General features: G+C 42.6%; 1 protein-coding gene across 8 annotated transcripts in view; it reads left to right on the plus strand.

Moving 5' to 3' along the window:
• Nucleotides 1–18,611, plus strand: part of ZNF462 (zinc finger protein 462) — a 140,154-nt gene that overhangs the window by 108,891 nt on the left and 12,652 nt on the right. For 7 of the 8 annotated variants that reach the window (XR_008996577.1, XR_008996578.1, XM_057498906.1 and 4 more), the window contains exons 9-10: nucleotides 994–1,130; nucleotides 9,969–10,192. Coding sequence is in view for 5 of the 8 variants with exons in the window: in XM_057498906.1 (XP_057354889.1) it covers nucleotides 994–1,130; nucleotides 9,969–10,192 (361 nt within the window). In the remaining 3 variants the exon portion in view is untranslated. The remainder of the gene's footprint in view (nucleotides 1–993; nucleotides 1,131–9,968; nucleotides 10,193–18,611) is intronic. The other variant, XR_008996579.1, reaches the window with a different exon arrangement.

The following is an 18,611-nucleotide window of genomic DNA, read 5'->3' on the forward strand; positions in this document are numbered from 1 at the left end:
CTTACAAGAGTGCCTGGCACAATGCTGACACTCCTCAATGTTGTAACTGCATAGGTGGGGAGCCGCTGTGCTCGTGTAATATCACATGCTGTATTACAGGTGTCAGGCCGTTACTATCTGCTCCTTAGGCCACCCCAGTGCTTCAGTACAGACTCCACACAGAGAGGCTGGCGAAAAGCAGGCTTCATGCCCAAAGTAAAACATGAATTGGAGGAACAAGTCTCTTCTCCATCGACATTTTAGTTGCTGGGATTTGATGGAAAATGTATTCTATCTGACTATTAATTTGGTTGTTTTCCAGATAAATATGTATGTGACCTTAGAACTGAGGGCAGGCTAACAGGACCCAGACGGCAAGGGCCCCTGACAGGTGTACACATCACCTTGGACAGAGGCACTTGGGTTAATAAGGATGGGGCCATGCCATTATACCACTGTCTGCATCCGTTTTTATGAGACATTTAAGGCTTTGTAAATTGTGAAGTTTTGAAAAGGATAAAGGAGGAAGCAAGAGAGCCCTTCTGCCTTCAAATTGGTGCTGCAGCCCTGAGTTTACCTGTTCGTCAACTGTCATGACTTCCTTTGCCACTGGCCCTGCCCCTTACCTCCCCCCGCTTATCACATAGGCCATTGATAAATCATCCTAGCTTTAAAATAGTCCCTCTCCTAATAAGCCTGATGAGATGTTTGTTCTTATAGAGATCTTGTTTTCATGTTTGTAATAGGTCATTTCTAATTGTCAAGAATAAAGTGTCTGGGGAATCCATTTCTTTTTCAACTAAGCCCTGAACCCAGCCAGGTGGCAAATTTCTGAAAATAAGGCAGGACAGTTCCGTGATTGGCTGAGTGGCCAAGGACCGCGGTTAGCAGATGTGATTGGCAGCATGGCGTTGGCCCCTCAAGCAGTGGGGTCACACCCGGAAGCACTGTAGTCGGGCTGCCAGCAGGGCATGTGTGAGTGGCTTGATCCCTGTCACCCCACCTCTTTCCCAGATCTGCTTTTACTATGCACGTGGAAGCCGGGCACTCAGCGGTTCCTGAGGAGGGTCCCAAAGATCTTCGCTGTCCTCTCTGCCTCTATCACACCAAATACAAACGCAACATGATTGACCACATCGTGCTGCACCGAGGTAAGCTGCCTAATGGGGTTCTGCTGGGGATGCCTTCTCTAGGAGGCAGTGGCCCCTTTGCCCTGGTCCCCTGTTCCTCACCTACCTCCAGGCAAGAAGGCACAGTGATAGCCACATGCCAGCCCACGGGATAAAAACCGCCATCCTGCTGAGACGGTTTCCTCCACCTGCAGAGAGGCAGAGGGGTGGGATCTGCAGGGAAAGCTCTGGCCCAGCATGAGGGATGGGTACTTCTGAGTCTTCTGCCCTTGCAGCCTTGCTAAGGAGGGAGTGAGTTAGAAACAAAGGTGGGTGAGGACGCACTGTAAACGGTGAAGAACTATCTGGTTGTAAGCAATTCTTTTCTGGGAAACCAAGGTGATGATTTCCAAGGCAGGATGTGGAATTTCCCTGGAAATGGAGAGAGAGAGAAAATTCTCAAAAATAAAAGTTTCCTGATATGCATTAGAAAACCCATAGGCTTTGGATTCCAATTCAGGTTTTAAAGCTGCCTGTGTTCGACCTCTCCCCCCTCTGTAGAAAGAGAGGACAGTCATGCCTATGAAATAACACGTGAAGGGTCTCGAATATGTTCCACTGTCAGTCGATACTGGGCACTCTGTGAGTGTTGGTGCCTGTTGATAAACACGGACACTTCTTTTAAGTTCTTTTCAATTTTTCTTCGAGTTGAGTGTATTCATGGCCAATCAAAACACCATTAAACAACAGGCTTCTGTTGCATTGGAAGGAAAAATACGTTTATGTAAAAAGTACTTTGTCCTGAAAGGTTCAAGCCGGAGGTGGATGGAAGAAAATAACTAGGATACACCTGTTGCCAACCTTTCTCACTGTTTCCATCCACTGATCTTTCCATCTCTTCCCTGTTCCTTCCCTCCCTTCCCTTCTGTTCTTTGTCTTCCTTCCTATCTTCCTTCCCTTCCCTCTAACCTTGGGAAGCTTTTTGGTATTTGCTACATCTGTCTTCAGAAGCAGTGAGTGTCTTCTGCTGCCCTGCTGAGATGTCACTCACTCTGAATGCTGGGTATTTGGGAGCATTTTCAAAGGTTCCAGCATTTCCCCAGAGCCACTGTCTTTCACCAGCATTTTGGGGACTTTGCACCTCTGTCTGCTGCAAACTTCTGGGAAGGCTCAGCATTTAGCATGCTCAGATTTTGCTCCTCCCTGTGGTGCTAATGAGACGTGAGAGCGGCGCTGGCTGGGACGTCCACTGCAAGCTGGGAGAAGCATCAGAGAAACATTTAGGCAGGGATTCTTGGCCCGAGTGGTCCCACCTGGTGTTCCGCCCCAGTCTCCTGGCTTTGGGTCTCCCTGGCCATGTGCTGCGGTGGCTCTGTGCCCTCTCACAGCTTGGGGAAGAGGCCGTGAGTAGCGCTCTTGCCACGCAAACAGAAACAGCGAGACCTCGCTTCTGTGGCTGATTGCCTCTCTCTTCCCAGATTGCTGCCTGGCGGGATCAGAGCTTTGATGCCTAATGAGCTCAATGACTTTCCTTCCCTGAGCTGAGAATGCAAGAAAGGAGGCAGTGCGAGATTACGCGCTAACGCCACAAACACGCCCTTAGAGCAGTGCCCTCGAGGAAGCGCTCGCGCACTGTCACTTCATCTTCCTGCGGCGTCTGGCGGACAGAGCTGTTACTGCTCGCAGTCCTGTCTCACATAGGTGGAACTTGATGCTGAGAAATCTACTTCTCCTTTGATTTAGTGTTGCTCTTTATGGTCATTCCACAGAGGATTTAAGGCATCTTAAAGATATTTGTGTAGAACTACAGGATTCAGTACAAATGAGAAAATTGGGGTAAATGCAAAATAAGGAGAAACCAGTTGGAAACTGATCTGAAAGTATGGGAGGTGCTGGGCGTCTGCCATGAGGCTGTGCACTTGTTAGCAGTGGGCTGCGGATCTGGCTGGCCCTGAGACCATGGGAGAGAAGAAGCCAGAATCAGTTGGATTTAGAGTGTTTGTTAGACTTTTGAAATTTTGTTCAGGAAATTTTAGGGAATCCTAATCCTAGACCCTGAAACCTGAAAAGAATTTCTACAGTGGGTTCTCCTGAGGGGGACCATGCATGATAGAGTATATATTGTCCCCACCATAAACCCAGTGGTAAGTCCCACAGAGCCCATGAGGGCTGAAACAGTTTAATCAAAATCACCAACCAGTGAGCAGTGAAGCTCTGAGTCAACCCCAGTCCTCTGATCCCACAACCCATCCATCATATTGCCTGTCACTGGTTACCTACCGTCCCTTCTGCTTATTTATACTAAGAGAGGCGTCTGAGTATATAAATTTCATCCTCGTAGAAATAGTGGTCAGAAAGCACACATTCTGGAATAGCGTGCGCCTGTGAGCTTGGCTGCCATATGACGACATTAACAGCAATGGTAACAGCCACTGAGAGCTTGCTGGGTGTGGGTGCCGTGCCAAGTGCTTTCCGGCGTGTCAGTGGATGGCATTCTCACAAAACCCTACGTGCTGGTTGTCCCAATATTAATGTGCTGTTACCCCTGATGCCAAGGTACAGATCAGAGTCCAAAAGACTGAGCATCTTACCTAAAGGTCAAATGACTAACCAGTGACCCGGCTGGGATCTGACCACCAGGCGTCCCAGCCTCGCCCTGGTGAAGGCTGGTGGTGTCACTCTTTTGGGAGTCCTAATGACGTCCCAATGGTCGTGGCAGCTGGGCTCTGAGGATGGGATTATCTGAGGGGCGGGATGTCTTGGGAGAGACAAAAACCATTGAAGTGCACATGGCAGGGTGCATCAGGACAGCCCTGACGGCATCTGTGTCCTGGCCTGGTGTTGATGTCCGTCTCAACTCAAAATGCCAACTCAGTGGGACGTTGGTCTGGACAAGTCAAGAGACAGGGTTGGGTGTCTGCCTTGCAGTGTCAAGCTGGGGCTGAGCTGAAAGTGACAAGACGTGGCTCTTTCTCCACCTGTGCTTTCCTTGCTCTGGATGAATAAACATCTTTCTTCTCCAGGGTCTGCAGGAAGAGACCTTTCTGAGGCCTTGGTTAATTAAAATACTTGGAATGAAAGGCAAGAAAAACAACTTATGGACTGGCCCTGACACTGAGCTACTACAAGAATAGAGTTTCCTTAGCTTTTTGTCCAAATTGATAGATTTAAATGAGGAGGACAGGGAAGAAAATCCATTTCACTCATGGGAAATCTGAATAAGAAGCATGGATTTATGTTGGCTGTGACAGAAGAGAGCATACTGTCCATGCACTCAGCAGACCTTCATTATTTGTGTTAGATTCCACATGGTGCTGGGTTCTTGGCGCAAGATAGGGTACGTAAGACCCAGTGGCTGCCCTCCGTGAGGAGATGAAGCATGTGCATAAATATATATAAGATATAGTGAGTGATAAGTGTTTAAGAGATTCACAGTGGCAGATATCTTTCTGTTTGGGGTAAAGAAAGGTGGTGGAAGGGGGTGGCTTTCAAATGGAACCATGATAACATTTCAACAGGCAGAGAAGACTTAAGATGGGGCATATTAGGTTCCTGGGTTAAGGCAACACCAATGTATTCTCTCACTTGTCTAGAACCCAGAAGTCTGAAGTCAAGGTGTTTGCAGGGCTGTGCTCCCTCTGAAGGCTCTGGAGAAGAACCCCTCCTTAGCTCTTTATAGCTTCTGGTGGCTCCCGACATGCCTTGGCATTCCTTGTCCTGTAACTGCTCATTGCATCCTCTGCCTCTGCACGTGGCTGTATTCCCTGTGTGGGTCTGTGTGGCCTCATCTTGACTAATTACGTCTGCAAAGACCCGTGTCCCAATAAGGTCACATTCTGAAGTTCCAGGTGGACGTAAATTTCTGGGAGACACTATTCAACCCACTACATGAGGGATGGAAAATTTGAACAAACCCCTCAGGGGAGTGGAAGTGAGATGTGTTTACAGAGTGATACTAGATTGCACTGCAGAGAGGGTCTGAAGGGAATAGGAGGCAAGGCAGTAAACGTGGCCACATGATGGAAGGTGTGGACACCTACATAGGAGTTTGGACTTTACTCAGTAGAGAGATGAGAAGCCAGGGTACAGGTGAGACACCTGATGAAAACTAATTTAGCAAAGACCAAAGCAAGGGACTGGGTAGCCCATCTTTGAGGAACTATGAACTTAGGTTAGATCAGCATTTGGTGAGGTTGGCCATGACTGGACCATTTTAACCAAGGAAAAATTAAGCCCTGAGACTTGTTTCAAGGAGAGCATTGGTGGTAGGACTTTTGATGGCTTTTCATTCACCCAACAAATACTTATTGAGCACTTGCTGTATGCTAGCAGTTTTAAGCTCTAGGAATACAGCCATGACAATAAAAGGTTTGTGCCCTGAAGGAACTTGAACTTTAATGGGAAAAGACACAGTGAACAAGGGAATAAATAGTTTCATGAGTTAATTTCCATTGAATTTATTGCCACTGGAAACACAATGCCTCATGCATAACTTTGCCTATATGTACCTGGTACACCTATAATGAACCTGAAAAATTGGTCAGTGATGAAATGCGCTTTTGCCAAGTATTTACATTGCAATTGCGGAGCTGTGTCCAGTTGACATTTTCAAGTTTCTATTTCCCAGCTTGTAGTCCCATCCTTAGACAAATGCTGAATTTAAGTGAATCCTGCAGGTAGGCGTCTTTTTTGGAATTGAACTAATCTCCCCTAACTTATGGGATCAGTATTGTTTTTCTTGAGAAAAAAATGTACAGTGAGATTGCCAACCTTTCATTTTATTCAGTGAAATCACCCATTCCCTTCCATCCCCAGCAAATGCTCTGCATGCCTGTTGGAAGTAGACAGGCGGTTCCCAGATCTCTCTGGCTTGAGGGTGGTACCCTGGCTAACATCAAAACTTAATAACGTCTTGCCTGGAGCTGTTGAATTTATGTATATGTGTGTCTGTTTAAGGTTATGTTTTGGGATAATTGTTTTTATAGAAGCTGTTGTTGTTTTCTTAGTGGCTCTCTCATCCTCAGCCTTTGTCACTTGTTTGGCTGGGAGAGAGTAATGGGTGGATCTTTGGTTTGGCCCAGAAAGGGTCTTAGTCCTCTAGCGTGATGATTTGCATACAAAGTTTGTCAGAGCAAATGACTTCCAAGTCTCTCCCTGCTTCGTTTAGACTTGGCAAAGTGTGGGGAGGACACCCATGTGTGTTGTGGTGTGCCTTTCAGGAAGAATTTTCACTCGGTGATTCAGAACTCCATGATGATGTGGTTTCTCACTGTTTTGGGGGCAAAGGTGGCCCCTCCCCACCACACCACCAACCCTGGAGTTGCAGTTCTGCAGATTTTTCCACTGAGCGCCTGACAGCACACACTTGGCTCTTACTGCACCTGAGGACCCGTGTGCTTCAGGGTGGCATTACCCTGGGGTCCAGCTTCCTGGGTTTTACATCCAGCTACAGCACCAAGCATCTTTTGAAGGAGGAGATGAGAGACGATCTATCTTATAGTCAAACTGGTGAAGTCATAATATTTTTGCAGCCAGCCCTGAAAGCTGAGTCACAATGAGTGTGATTCAGACCTTGATTTCTTACCCAAAGCAATTTTGAGAGGTGTGAAGTCAAGAAAGACGCACAGTTGTCACTGCCCTCATAGAAAAAAGCCCTGAGCGCTGAGCTTCTGGAGCCAAGATGCGGCTCAGTCCATACCTGGAAACATTCCAGTCTCTTTAGGCCTTTTACCTGCCTTGATCATGAACGACTTCATTCAGAAAATGCTGTCAGTCATTTGCCTGCCTTTCAAAGTCTGTCTCGTTTTTTATCTTGGTCATATTAGCCATGTTTTGGGGAAGGAGAAAACTTAGCTATTTTCTATAATTAGCATCTTAGTAAAAATCCATAGAGCTAAGAGCCTTGGGATGTTGGTAATGTCTCAGTTTGGAAACAAGAAGTCTTACATTTCAGAGTAGGCAAGCAGAGAAGTTACCTTTTGTCAAATCCAGAAGATATTTGAAAGCAATTAAGATAGAAATGGTTGCCTTAGACATCTGTAGCCTTTGCACATTTTAACTATTAGGAATAAAAGGCTCATACATACGCTGCATACAGACTGGCTATTCTCTGAGAATTCATTTCTGGAGTGAAGGGCAAGGGTGCTGGCTAACGTCAGGAGACCCATGCTCCCAGGTCACAACTTTATACTGAACTAGAGGAGTGACTTAAGGAAGTTGCTCAGCAGACCAGTTCTCAGTTCCCACCTTAATAAATAAAGATGATAAAATTGACTTTGTAGGGTGTTAGGAGAATAAAACGTAGCGAGAGGGTGGAATACTTAACAGTGCTTGAAACACAGTGAGCTCTTAATAATTGGTCACAGTCATTTACATTAATTATTATTTAAACTCCAGAGTATTATTCTGAGTGCTCATGGATTTGTATAAAATTCATTTAACACTCAATAGTGAAACTGGAAACTGCAAAAAAACTAACCAAAGTGGTAAAGGAAACTGAAAAGGAGATCTACAAAACGCAAGTTGGAAAGAACTGAACTGATTATTTACAGGGAAGAAATGAAGGCTGCAGGGTGACTGAAAGGCTGTCTGCAAGGTGGTCAAGGCGTAGTGACCTGGGAAGTCACGCCCAGCTGCTTTCCATCTCCATGGAGGCTGGCAGAACCAGGGCAGATGGGACAGGCCGGGGCCCGGGCACAGTGGAAGCAGTGGAAATGACCAAGTACAGATCTGGACAGAGAGGGCCAAGGGGGGTGCCTTCTCAAAGAAGGCGCCAGAAAAGTTCACGTCAGCACTTCCGTGAACTCCTGAGGTGGAAAGGCATGCCCTCCCCATGGGGACTGGTACGCAGACTTCAGCCTGCACCCCGTCGTGTGCTTGTGCTCCACGTCCACACGTGCCTTACCTGGAGCCGCTCGAGTTAATGCCTGACCCTTTGCTTAGAGCAATGGTTCGCAACCAGGGTCAGTCTTGCCTCCTTGGGGCGCATGGTGCATTTGCCTGCAGGCGTTTCTGGTGGTCACAGCTGGGGAAGAGGGGGCACCGTTGTCATCTTGTGAATAGAGGCCAGGGGACGCTGATACACACCCTGTGGTGCACAGTAAGGCCTTACCCGCGAAGACTTACTGGCCCTGCACGTCAGTGGTGCTGCTATTGAGAAACCCCGGTTCAGAGGAGGAGAGCATCGTAGCGTGGGCTCTCTTTAAGGCTCACTGGTTTATGCCCGAGCATTTTCCTCCGTTTACACCAAACCGTGGAACTGAATGGTTAGAAGACTGTTAAACATTTGCTATTCTGAGAAAATGTGTGGATTACATTACAATCATGTGTTTCTTAGCTGTCTGTTATACTTTAGTTTAAAAATATTTATATTTCTAAATAAGCGACTGACTCTTTGTCTAGGGAAAATAACATATGCAGGAGAGCTCCCCAGAGTATATTGCAGACAACCACCTTCCACGCTTTCTCTGCCCAGACTTTTGGTGGCCAACTAATCTCTGCATTCAAGGCCTGTGCTCAGCGAGATGCAGGCATGACTTGGTGGAGAAAATTCCCCAGGGGCCAGCACAGACCAGCAATGAAAGGAGGGCTCACCAAGAGAGTCACGTCAGCACACACAACACTGATGCTCTGAAACGTGACTTCTCAGTGCTTCTGAGAATAAATCACGCTTTCTTGACTTAATAACACATTGCTGTTTCTAAATAATATAAGTATATGTTGTGTGCGTCCATTTGTAAACTTTCAGAGTCTTCCGAAATCCAGTCACAGCATGAAAACACACGCTATATTTGATCCTTGCATAAATAGCACAGATTTTAATTTTATTCCGGTTATGGATATCTGGCGCGTGCGCCGATACTCTGGGCAGACTGGTGTGAAATTTAATTTGAGCAGTTAAACACAAGGGTGAGAGAGTGCAAAGTAAACAAGCACACGCATTTCCAGCCCTACAGCATTTGGTATGTTAACGGGAAGAGCACCCAAATCCTCTCTCTTATTTTTTCCCTTGTGACAATCAGATTACAGATTGTCTGAAAGGCACGAATCCTCCCTATCTCCCACGCGGCCCTGTCTCCCCCTGAATGTTGCCTGCAGCCATTTCATTTGTGAGCTCTTCATGGCTAGAGTTGGAGTTTTAGTGAATGAAAGCGAACAGGTTTCTTTGTTTTCAAATTTGATATTAGCTGAGAGATTGAGGAGAAGGAAAACAGTGTCCTTGAGAACATCTTGCAAGGGGAGACAGCCGTGGAATTGGAAATGATAGAAGATAGGATTTGCAGTTGGACAGGCAGAGATGGAGATCTCAGCTGGGCCAATTGCGGTGTCTGGGACCTTTGGAGAGTTACATAAGAGTTCTTTTCCTCACTTTATTGGTTAAAAATGGGGACAATTCCAGCCTGATAGAGTTGCTGGGACAGTGCACAGCAGTCGTACCCAGCTGCCAGCAGACTCAGTTTCCTTACTCCTTACAGACATCTCTAAGTCCCACCTAAGTAACATTTGCGGAGGAAGCGCTGATGTTTGCTGTCAGTAATCATCAGTGTTGGTAAAAAGGGCAGCCACTTCCTTCTCCCCACCTTTAACCACCTCGGTTCAGGAATTAGCAAGCACCTTTCGGCCTGCCCACCTCTAGGTATAGCTCATTTGGGGTATTAAGCACACGAAGAGCTTTAGGTCATAAAACACTGACATGTTTGCCAGAGGCCTGTGCCATTTGGGAGTTGGGGAAGGGGCAGCCTGCATGTGCGGCCTTCCCAGGCACAGGCCCGTGAGAAGTAGCAAAATTGGATGGGTGAGTTTCTTCCTAGATTCTAAAGAAAGAACTTCTGCTTACCATTAGTAAACATTTTCGTCTTTACATTCGATTTGTCTCCACAGAAGAGCGAGTTGTCCCCATTGAAGTTTGCCGTTCCAAACTGTCAAAATACTTGCAGGGAATAGTTTTCCGCTGTGATAAATGTACTTTCACCTGCTCCAGTGATGAGAGCCTCCAGCAACACATAGAAAAGCACAATGAACTGAAACCTTACAAATGCCAGCTCTGCTACTTTGAGACCAAGCACACGGAGGAACTGGACAGCCACCTTCGGGACGAGCATAAGGTACTTGCCCAGGACTTCCTGCCTCCCCCCACTCAGCATTCCTGTGGGGAGGGGCCTCGCGGGGAGCCGGAGCTGCATTAGTCACTCCACTGTGGGCAAGGCAGAGTCATGGACTAAAGTAATGTTTACAGTGAGGTTCAGTGTCTTTGGTGATAAAAGAAATGAAAGGTTATTTCAGAAAATTGGAACACATAGATGGAGTTAAGGAAAAATCACCCAGAAAGCCACCACCCAAATCCAACTACTTAACATCTTTAGTCTCTTTCAGACCCACTTTCCTTTGTTTTACATAATTCTGATTGTACTATACATGAAATAGTGTATCTTCCCTTTTTTTTTTTCCAACTTAACATCCTAACAGGAGTGTTTTTCCATACTATTTTAAACCTAGTATTACAAGGATTGATGAACATTTTCTGTAAAGGTCCAGATAGTAAATGTTTTGGGCTTTGCAGTCCAAGATGGTCTCAGTGGCAACTACTCAACTCTGCCCTTGTAGCAAGAAAGCAGCAAAAGACAAGGCATGGGTGGATGGGCATGGATGTGTTCCAATAAAACTTTACTTACAAAGCTAGGCAGCAGTCTGTGCACACACAGTTGCTGGCCCCTCTTCTATCTGACAGCTATGCCACTGTGTCTCTTAATCACGTGGGTTGTCTGTAATATTTTGCTAACTGAAAAGATTTTTCAAGGCATTGCTGTTCATATCTGAACACTATAAGGACTGTAAAAGATGTGTTTTATTTGGGGAGGGGAATTGATAAAGAATAGGTTAGTACAGGGCATAAAATAAGGAGTTTGTGAATCAAATTCTCTTCCAAAGGTCTGCTGATCAGAGGGCAGCATCATACAGGACAGCTTCCAAGGTCCCTTCTTAAGGAATTCATTAGGCACATCAGGAATTGAAATGATGGTTTCTGGTTTTGTGTATTGGCCAGAGTGCAGGGCTGGGCTGTGATTTGTATTGTTTCGTGAAAAGAGTCTATTGAAATGTTTTCTAATTAACCTGCAAATTGAAAACATCTAGTGAGTGTTTACTTAAGGCACAATGAGAAGCACTTTTGATACTGTTTCCTTTCTCCTTGCTTTGCCTCCACAGTAGAAATGGAGTTTTCTTTTCTGGCCTTACAAACCCAAGTTACAAAGATTTTAGTCTGAATCAGCTGCACGCAAAGGTTAGAATTTATGGGGTATTGAGAAGGAAGGCTAAACTTTATCAGCCGTCCACTATTTAATGGCTTTATGGTAACTTTTCTGCTTTGGAATGCATTCATTTTCTGCTGTGTCTACCCAAAAATGAAAGCAGAGAAAAAAATCCTGAATTACCTCACTTAAAAACTTCACTATCCTTTCTTATTCAAACTTCTTGGGGCATTTTCTGCCCCCAAACTCAAAGGAATATCACCCATTTCTAACCAAGTTTTCTACATTTATGCACATATATCTTATTTATGTAACCACCTCAGATATTTGTATTATAGTGTTGAAGCCTTCAAGCTGGTATTTTGAGACAGAGCAAACAAACCAAGAGGGTAAATTCTTCCCCAATTGTACGTAGCAGCTTGTGAGTTGCTGGGGCAACCAGAGAAGGTTAGAAACCATGTAGATATAGAACCAGAGGCTTCCTGAGCAAGCATGCAAGTTGGGGCTTCAAGGTACACGTTAGGGAAATGGGCTGCTCAGGAAAGAAGTGTCCACGTTAGAGCTTTTGGAGCCAAACAGACCGGGGTTTGAATCTTGTTTCAACCATTTACTGCGCAGCTTCAGCAAGTTACAAATTTCTGTTTCTGTTTACTGATTTCTAAATGGGAATCACAATATCTTTCTCAGAAGTTTTGTATGGTTAAATGAGGTCCCAGTATTTTCCACCCTTTGAGACCCACTGTGCTCCTCAGTCTGTTTGTGAGTTGAACTGTGCTCAGGTATAACAACAGCGGCATCTATCAGGAAGGCTGGTGTATTCCTGAAGACCTAAAATATAAAATAACTAGCTATACCTTGAACTTCAGACATGGTCTTCCAGTGTTGTATTTTCACTATGCCATACTATGTTAATTTTACTCATTCTTATAATTGACTAGCTTATTAAGTCCAGTGAGCTGAAGAATTCAGCATACCTAATGATTTTCATCTTGGTCTCAATTTTAAGTTTATGAGACTTGTGCTTACTATGATGCAGCACTTTCTGTTCCCCACTTTCTATTCCTTCTTTGCTAAGTGAGTACAAAATGCAGTTCAAATTTTTGAAATAATTATCCAAATGCTATTTCATAAATAAAGATAACAGTGCTGCTGAAACCGAATTGTTGACTAATAGGCAGTGACATGCACCAGTTAAAAGTGGTCATTCTTCAGGGTGAAGAATATACAAAAGTCTGATTTCAGTATTTATGAAAGGGGTGTGGGAGTGTCCGTGTACCTTGTACTAAAGAAAAGTTTGCTAATAATTAAAACACAAAAGTCAAGGACCATAAATAAGGCAAGAGCAAGAATTTAAAAGCTTAAGAATTGGAAAGGATGAAACTTTTTGTTCCCAATGTAATCTTTATAGGTAGAAAATCCTATATAATCTATTTTTTAAAACTACTAGAATATTAGTTAGTTTAGCAAAGTTGCAGGGTATAAGATCAATATACAAATTATATTTATATTGTAATGGACAATCTGAAAGTGAAATGTAAAAAAATCAATTTCATTAACAGTAACATTAAAGAGAATAAGCTACTTGAGAATAAATTTCACATAAGAACTGTGAAATCTGTCCCCTGAAAACTGCAAAATATTCAGAGAAATAAAATAAGTTAATTCAGTGTATGCTGTACTTGTGGACTGAAAGAGTCAATATTGGTGTTCTTCCCAAATTGACCTACAGATTCAACCTAATCTCTATTAAAAAAATCTCAGTAGTCTTTATTCTTTGGTAGAAATTGATACTAAAATGTATATGGAAATACAAAGGATCTAGAATAGTCTAAATAGTATGGGGAGAGAATTGGAGGACTTACCTTCCTGATTTCAAAACTGAATATAAAGCTGTGGTGATGAAGAGAGTGTGGTCTTGGCATAAGACAGATGGGTAAGTGCTGTGAAGAAAGGGTCTGGAAGTAAACCCTCCTATATATATATGCCAGTTGGCTTTTAGCAAAGGTGCCAACGTAATAAGAAAATTATAGTTTATCAACAAACAATGCTGGAATAGTTGCAATTCCATGCAAATAAGGAACATTGACCCTTATGTTACTCCCAAAACAAAAATTAAATCAAAATGGGTCATAAACTTCCACATGTGAGCTAAAACTATAAAACTTCTGGAAGAATAAGAGAACATGTCCCTTGTGTTAGGGAAATTTTTCTTAGATATGATCCAAAAGATAGGGATATTTAAAGAAAAATACCATAAATTAGATGTCATCAAAATTAAGTTTTTGCCCTTCAGAAGACACCATTAAGAAAATGCAAAGACAGACAAAAGATTGGAAGCAAATATTTACGAAGTAATTATCTACAGAGGAATTTAACCAAAATGCATGAACAAGTTTCACAACTTGATAAGATAATTGAATAAATTGAGAAAAAATTTAGAGTAGACACTTTACCCATAAGGATACACAAATGGCAAAAGGGCACGTGAAAAGATGCTCAGTAAGACTCATCACTGGGGAAATGCAAATTAAAACGATACTACATACCTGCTAGAATGGCTAAAATTAAGAAAACTGATAGTGCCAAAATTATTGGCAAGGATGTGGAGAAATGGGAAATCTCAGTGCCGGTTGGAATGTAAAATGGCATGTCCACTTTGGAGCATTTTGGCAATTTGTTTACAAGTTAAATAAACTTACCTTACAGCCTAGCAAGCTTACGTACCACATAAAGTGGGTGGATAAACAAAACGTGCTATGTCCACACAATGGAATACGATCAGTAAAAAGAAATGGGCTGCTGATACACATAACAACATGGATAAATCTCAGAAGCATCATGTTAAGTGGACAGAAGCCAGACACAAAAGACTACGTAATTTATTATTCCATTTATATGAAATTTCTAGAAAAGGCCAAACTAGGGAGATAAGCAGATCAGATGGAGGTTGCTTGGGGCTGGAGGTTGAGAGCAGGGATGGATTGCAGAGGGTATGAGGGACTTCTCAGAGTGATAGAAGAATTCTTAAATTAGATTGTGGTAGGGGTTGTACAAATGTATCATTTTACTAAAACTCAGCGACCTGTTATATGGTAGGTCCTCAATAAATGTTAATTTCCTACAGTCTTTTCTTATAAAGTTGATCCTTGGAATAGATACATCTACAAGATGCTCAAGATCCAGATTAATGTATAAACTGCCAAAAATAAAATGTGCAGTGGACATAGCAATTGGTTGTACACTTTAAGGTTTACTTTTTTGTGTGTGTTGAGTGCACTGCTCATTACCTTCTTCTACAAATAGCTGTAGGTGATTTTGTGTGGTGAAGAGAATCCTACAGTATGTTTCAGATGTATTTTCAGTGAAAGGATTTCATTAAACAGACTGGATATGCAAAACCGGACTTGTCAATTCTGCCTGCAAAGCTTGTAAACCTGAGGAATGTCTCTCAAGTTGTCAGACTGTATGGTTCCTGGACTGAACAGAACACTGGGATAGCAGGAAGGGTTCTTGAAGTTAAATAAACCATTATATTTAAGAGCTAGATTCTCCAGTGCTCTGGATTTATGTTGCCATGTTTATTCTCAGAAGCCAAGGTGAGGTAGAAAAGAGATAACAAAGCACTATCATTTTTAGGTGACACAGAATCTTATCTTCCTAGACCTTTATCTTTGTGCCACTGAACAAGGAATCACTTGCAATCTCTTGGAATCTAAAGTAAACACTGCAGGCTATTTGAAATTTTCTTTCCCTTCAACTCTTTTTTCGATCTCACTAGGTCTTCTAGAGGCAGACTATTCTATTCTTCCCATCCCTCCCACTTTCTATTCCCTAACCCCCACCACACCCCACGCCCCCCACACCCACACACAAAATGAAATCAGATCAGTTGTGCCATTTATGTGTTAGCAATGCTGGGGAAAGATGAAGAAAATATTTCTTCGAACCTTAAAGTCATGAAAAAACTTTTCACTTCTCACATTTGAAAAAATGCTTTTTTTTTTTTTTTAAAGAAAGTTTAAGTATATGCACTACCTTGTTAGGGTTCTTTATGGTTCTAAAGTCTCTTTGCTAGTTTAAGGAACATAAAAATATATTATCTCTAACTTGGTTTGCTCGTAAAATTGTCATGCTTACTATATTAAATTTAGAAGGATAGTCTATTCAGGCAATACAGATTCACTAATTGAATTTACTTTGAAATGTTTTTAATTTTTTATACAAATGGAGCCTCAGGCGGCTGAACTCTAAGGAACTCGCATCTCTTTTTTCCTCTTACTTGGGGAAGCAATAGAACATCAAGTGCAGTAAGAATCACCAAAATTTTAGTTATTCCAATAAAATTGTTCAGTTTTCTGGACAAATGTATCCACACCGGCAAAAAAAGTCACACGAAACATTTGTTTCCGGCAAAGGAAATGAGAAGAAATAAAACAAAAGACGAACCTTTTCCTCCAAATTATAAAACATACCCTTTGGCCACATTTTTTTTTTTGGATTGTTTAATTTCTGAGATAAGTACTAACAGCTTTAGCTTTATTACCTCTGAGGATTTTTGCAAGCTGAAGGTTTCTCTAGAAGATCATGTCATTTCATCTCTGCTTTCCCACATGTTAGTCTTGCTTATTGGTTTGTCTGTCATAGACCCATTTCTTTCACGTGTTTTGGGAGACAGAGAAATCAGAAGCCAATAAGCAGGAGGTGTGGCCATTTATCAGAGGGAGGTGCCTGGCAGAGCCTTACGTGTTAATTCTCAAGTCGACATTTGAAGATGTTCTTTGCCTGTAACCTTTGAAACTATACACTAATCTCCCCAGGCAAAGTAGGATTTACTTCTTCCTCTAGTGAGGCACTTATTTCATCTGCATCAACTTGGATTTACTCTTAACACGTCTCCTTCTCACCATGGGATGCAGTGTTCTTAAAGTGGAAACTACATTTCTCTTATCTTCCAAAATCTAACCATAGTGCCTGAACACAATACAAGCTCTAGTAGCTGGTTGCTCAGTAAATCAATAAATGAAATCACTTTTCAGATAGGAGATGTTAAGTATCCTATTTGTTTAAGTAAGCAAAATGATACAGGCATCAGCACTTGTCCCTTTGGATTTTGAGTTCAAGAGATTGGTGACAGTGCATCTGGCCAACAGCAAAGTTCTTTGACTTTCTGAATGATACCCTTCACTTGGCTTCCTTGAATACTTGTGACTTGAGTTATGCAGAGACCCTCAAAATGACTTGGTTTTGTCTGGTCTTTTGCTAAACTAGGCTTGGCAGATCCATGCTTTCTGCATCTGGCACAGTGGTTGCAAAAGAAAGTCGATACTCCCCTTGACTTCTGTGCTCCATAACCTCCTGGGTACTTTACCATCTTTTATTTTTATTGTTCTTAGGAAGGTTTTCATTTTGGAGAAAAATTCTCAAGTGAGTCTACTGCTTTACCCCATCAAATATTGCAACAGCACATTATTGTCACAATTCAGTTTTCTTCCTCTTGTGTTTGGCCAGGATACCATGGGTAATTTTTTTTGTTAATTTTGTAAATAATCTTGCATTTCTACAGATGATTTACCTTATAATAGGGAAAGCTGGAGCTATGTAATCTGAAGATGTGCTTTCTAATCCTGACTTATCACTTAGTTCTTTTGTGTTCTGTTTCCCTTATCTACAAATGTGGAAGATAACTCACACTTTACAGAATCGTTGTAAGCGTTAAGTGATACATGTAAAAACCACTGGATTAATTTTTAGCACATATTAGATATTTAGCACATTGTAGGTAAGAATTGAAACAATATTCTAGAAATTGTCTAATTTTACTAACAAGCAAATTTGTATAGGATACAATATTATGAAGTTCTCCATACTTTATGATCTCCCATGGGTTTTTAATGTTATCAGTAAAGTCAAATAACATTTACTGTGTGTCAACTAGATGACTGACCTTATACTCTGCACTGAGCATATATAAAGCTAAATAAGAAATGGTTGCTACCCTGGAAGAGTTTATAAGCAAGTAGATGAGACAAGGTTAAACAAAGAATCACAACCCAACACATTAAGTACTTGATAAAGGCATCAATAAAATACGACGGTGGCATAGTGCAAAGTCAATACAGTGTCACAACTCATCTACCATAGAACTTTAATACACTTAGCTGAATATCCTTTCTAGAAGTTTTTACAAGAGCTCTGATTGAAAACCTCTTTTCTGAGAATTAAAGATTTTTACCTGTACCTTTGTCCATCTTCCTGTAAGAAATCATGCTTTGCTGAACCTTTCAACCACTAATTTCTTTCCCTCATTCCTTCTCTGACTTTGAAAGACAAGGAAAGATCTGCTGTAAACCACCTGATACTTATATGGCCTGCCAGCTAAGAAAGGTTTTGACATTTTTAAATGGTTGAAAGAAATCAAGACAGTAATATTTCATGACAAGTGAAATTATATGAAATTCAAATTTCCGTGTGCATACGTACAGTTGGTGGGAACATAGCCATGCCTATGCCTTCCCATGTTGTCCGAGGCTGCTTTCAAGCTGCCGGAGCAGTTGAGTAGTTGTGACAGAGACTGCGTGGTCCAGAGAGCCTCGAATACGTGCTTATCTGGCCCTTCACAGAAAAAGTTTGCCAGCCTGGGCTGTATGTCCTTCAGAATCTTGGTAGCACTATGCTTTTCTCAGCTTGTGACTGAGATGGGCATTTCTGGTGTAAGAGACAGTTTCCCTGTGTTCACCGGTGTCCCTTTTTCTAGAAATATGAAGTTCACTTCAGTCTTTCTTTTCAGCATGAAATGGCAGTACTAGATGGTGTGAACATCCTGAGTGGGTGTCCCTTCTGAAGGTACAAATGTGAAGGGTTAGGAGCGGGGAGCTCTGGAAACGTTAGGTGGATTTTTCTTCCATCACTGCCCCACTTAATGCCTGCTAAGTGAGCTGAAGACAAGTGTCCAGTTTCATTCCTTCGTGAACAAGCAAGTTTATCTCAGTCTTCCCTCTTAAGTCTGGGTTTTTGCCACCTAAGGACAATCTGAAAATGCACGTTCAACCATATTTTTAAATCATATAATACTTCTCGCCTTAGGCTAAGCCTCAAGTATTGAAATTGTTTCACATGCTAGAGACGGATTATAATCATTCTGCTGAGTGGGTGAAAACCTCAAACAGAAGACAGTTGTGAGGCCTGAACGTTAAGCAGGAGCACAGATGAGTTCTCAGTGTCGTTGCTCCATCGCCAAGAGGCGCTGTGGCCTTGGTGCTGCGTCTCCCCTCAGCGG

This window comes from Manis pentadactyla, chromosome 3 (genome assembly GCF_030020395.1).
Source record: "Manis pentadactyla isolate mManPen7 chromosome 3, mManPen7.hap1, whole genome shotgun sequence".
NCBI lineage: Eukaryota > Metazoa > Chordata > Mammalia > Pholidota > Manidae > Manis > Manis pentadactyla.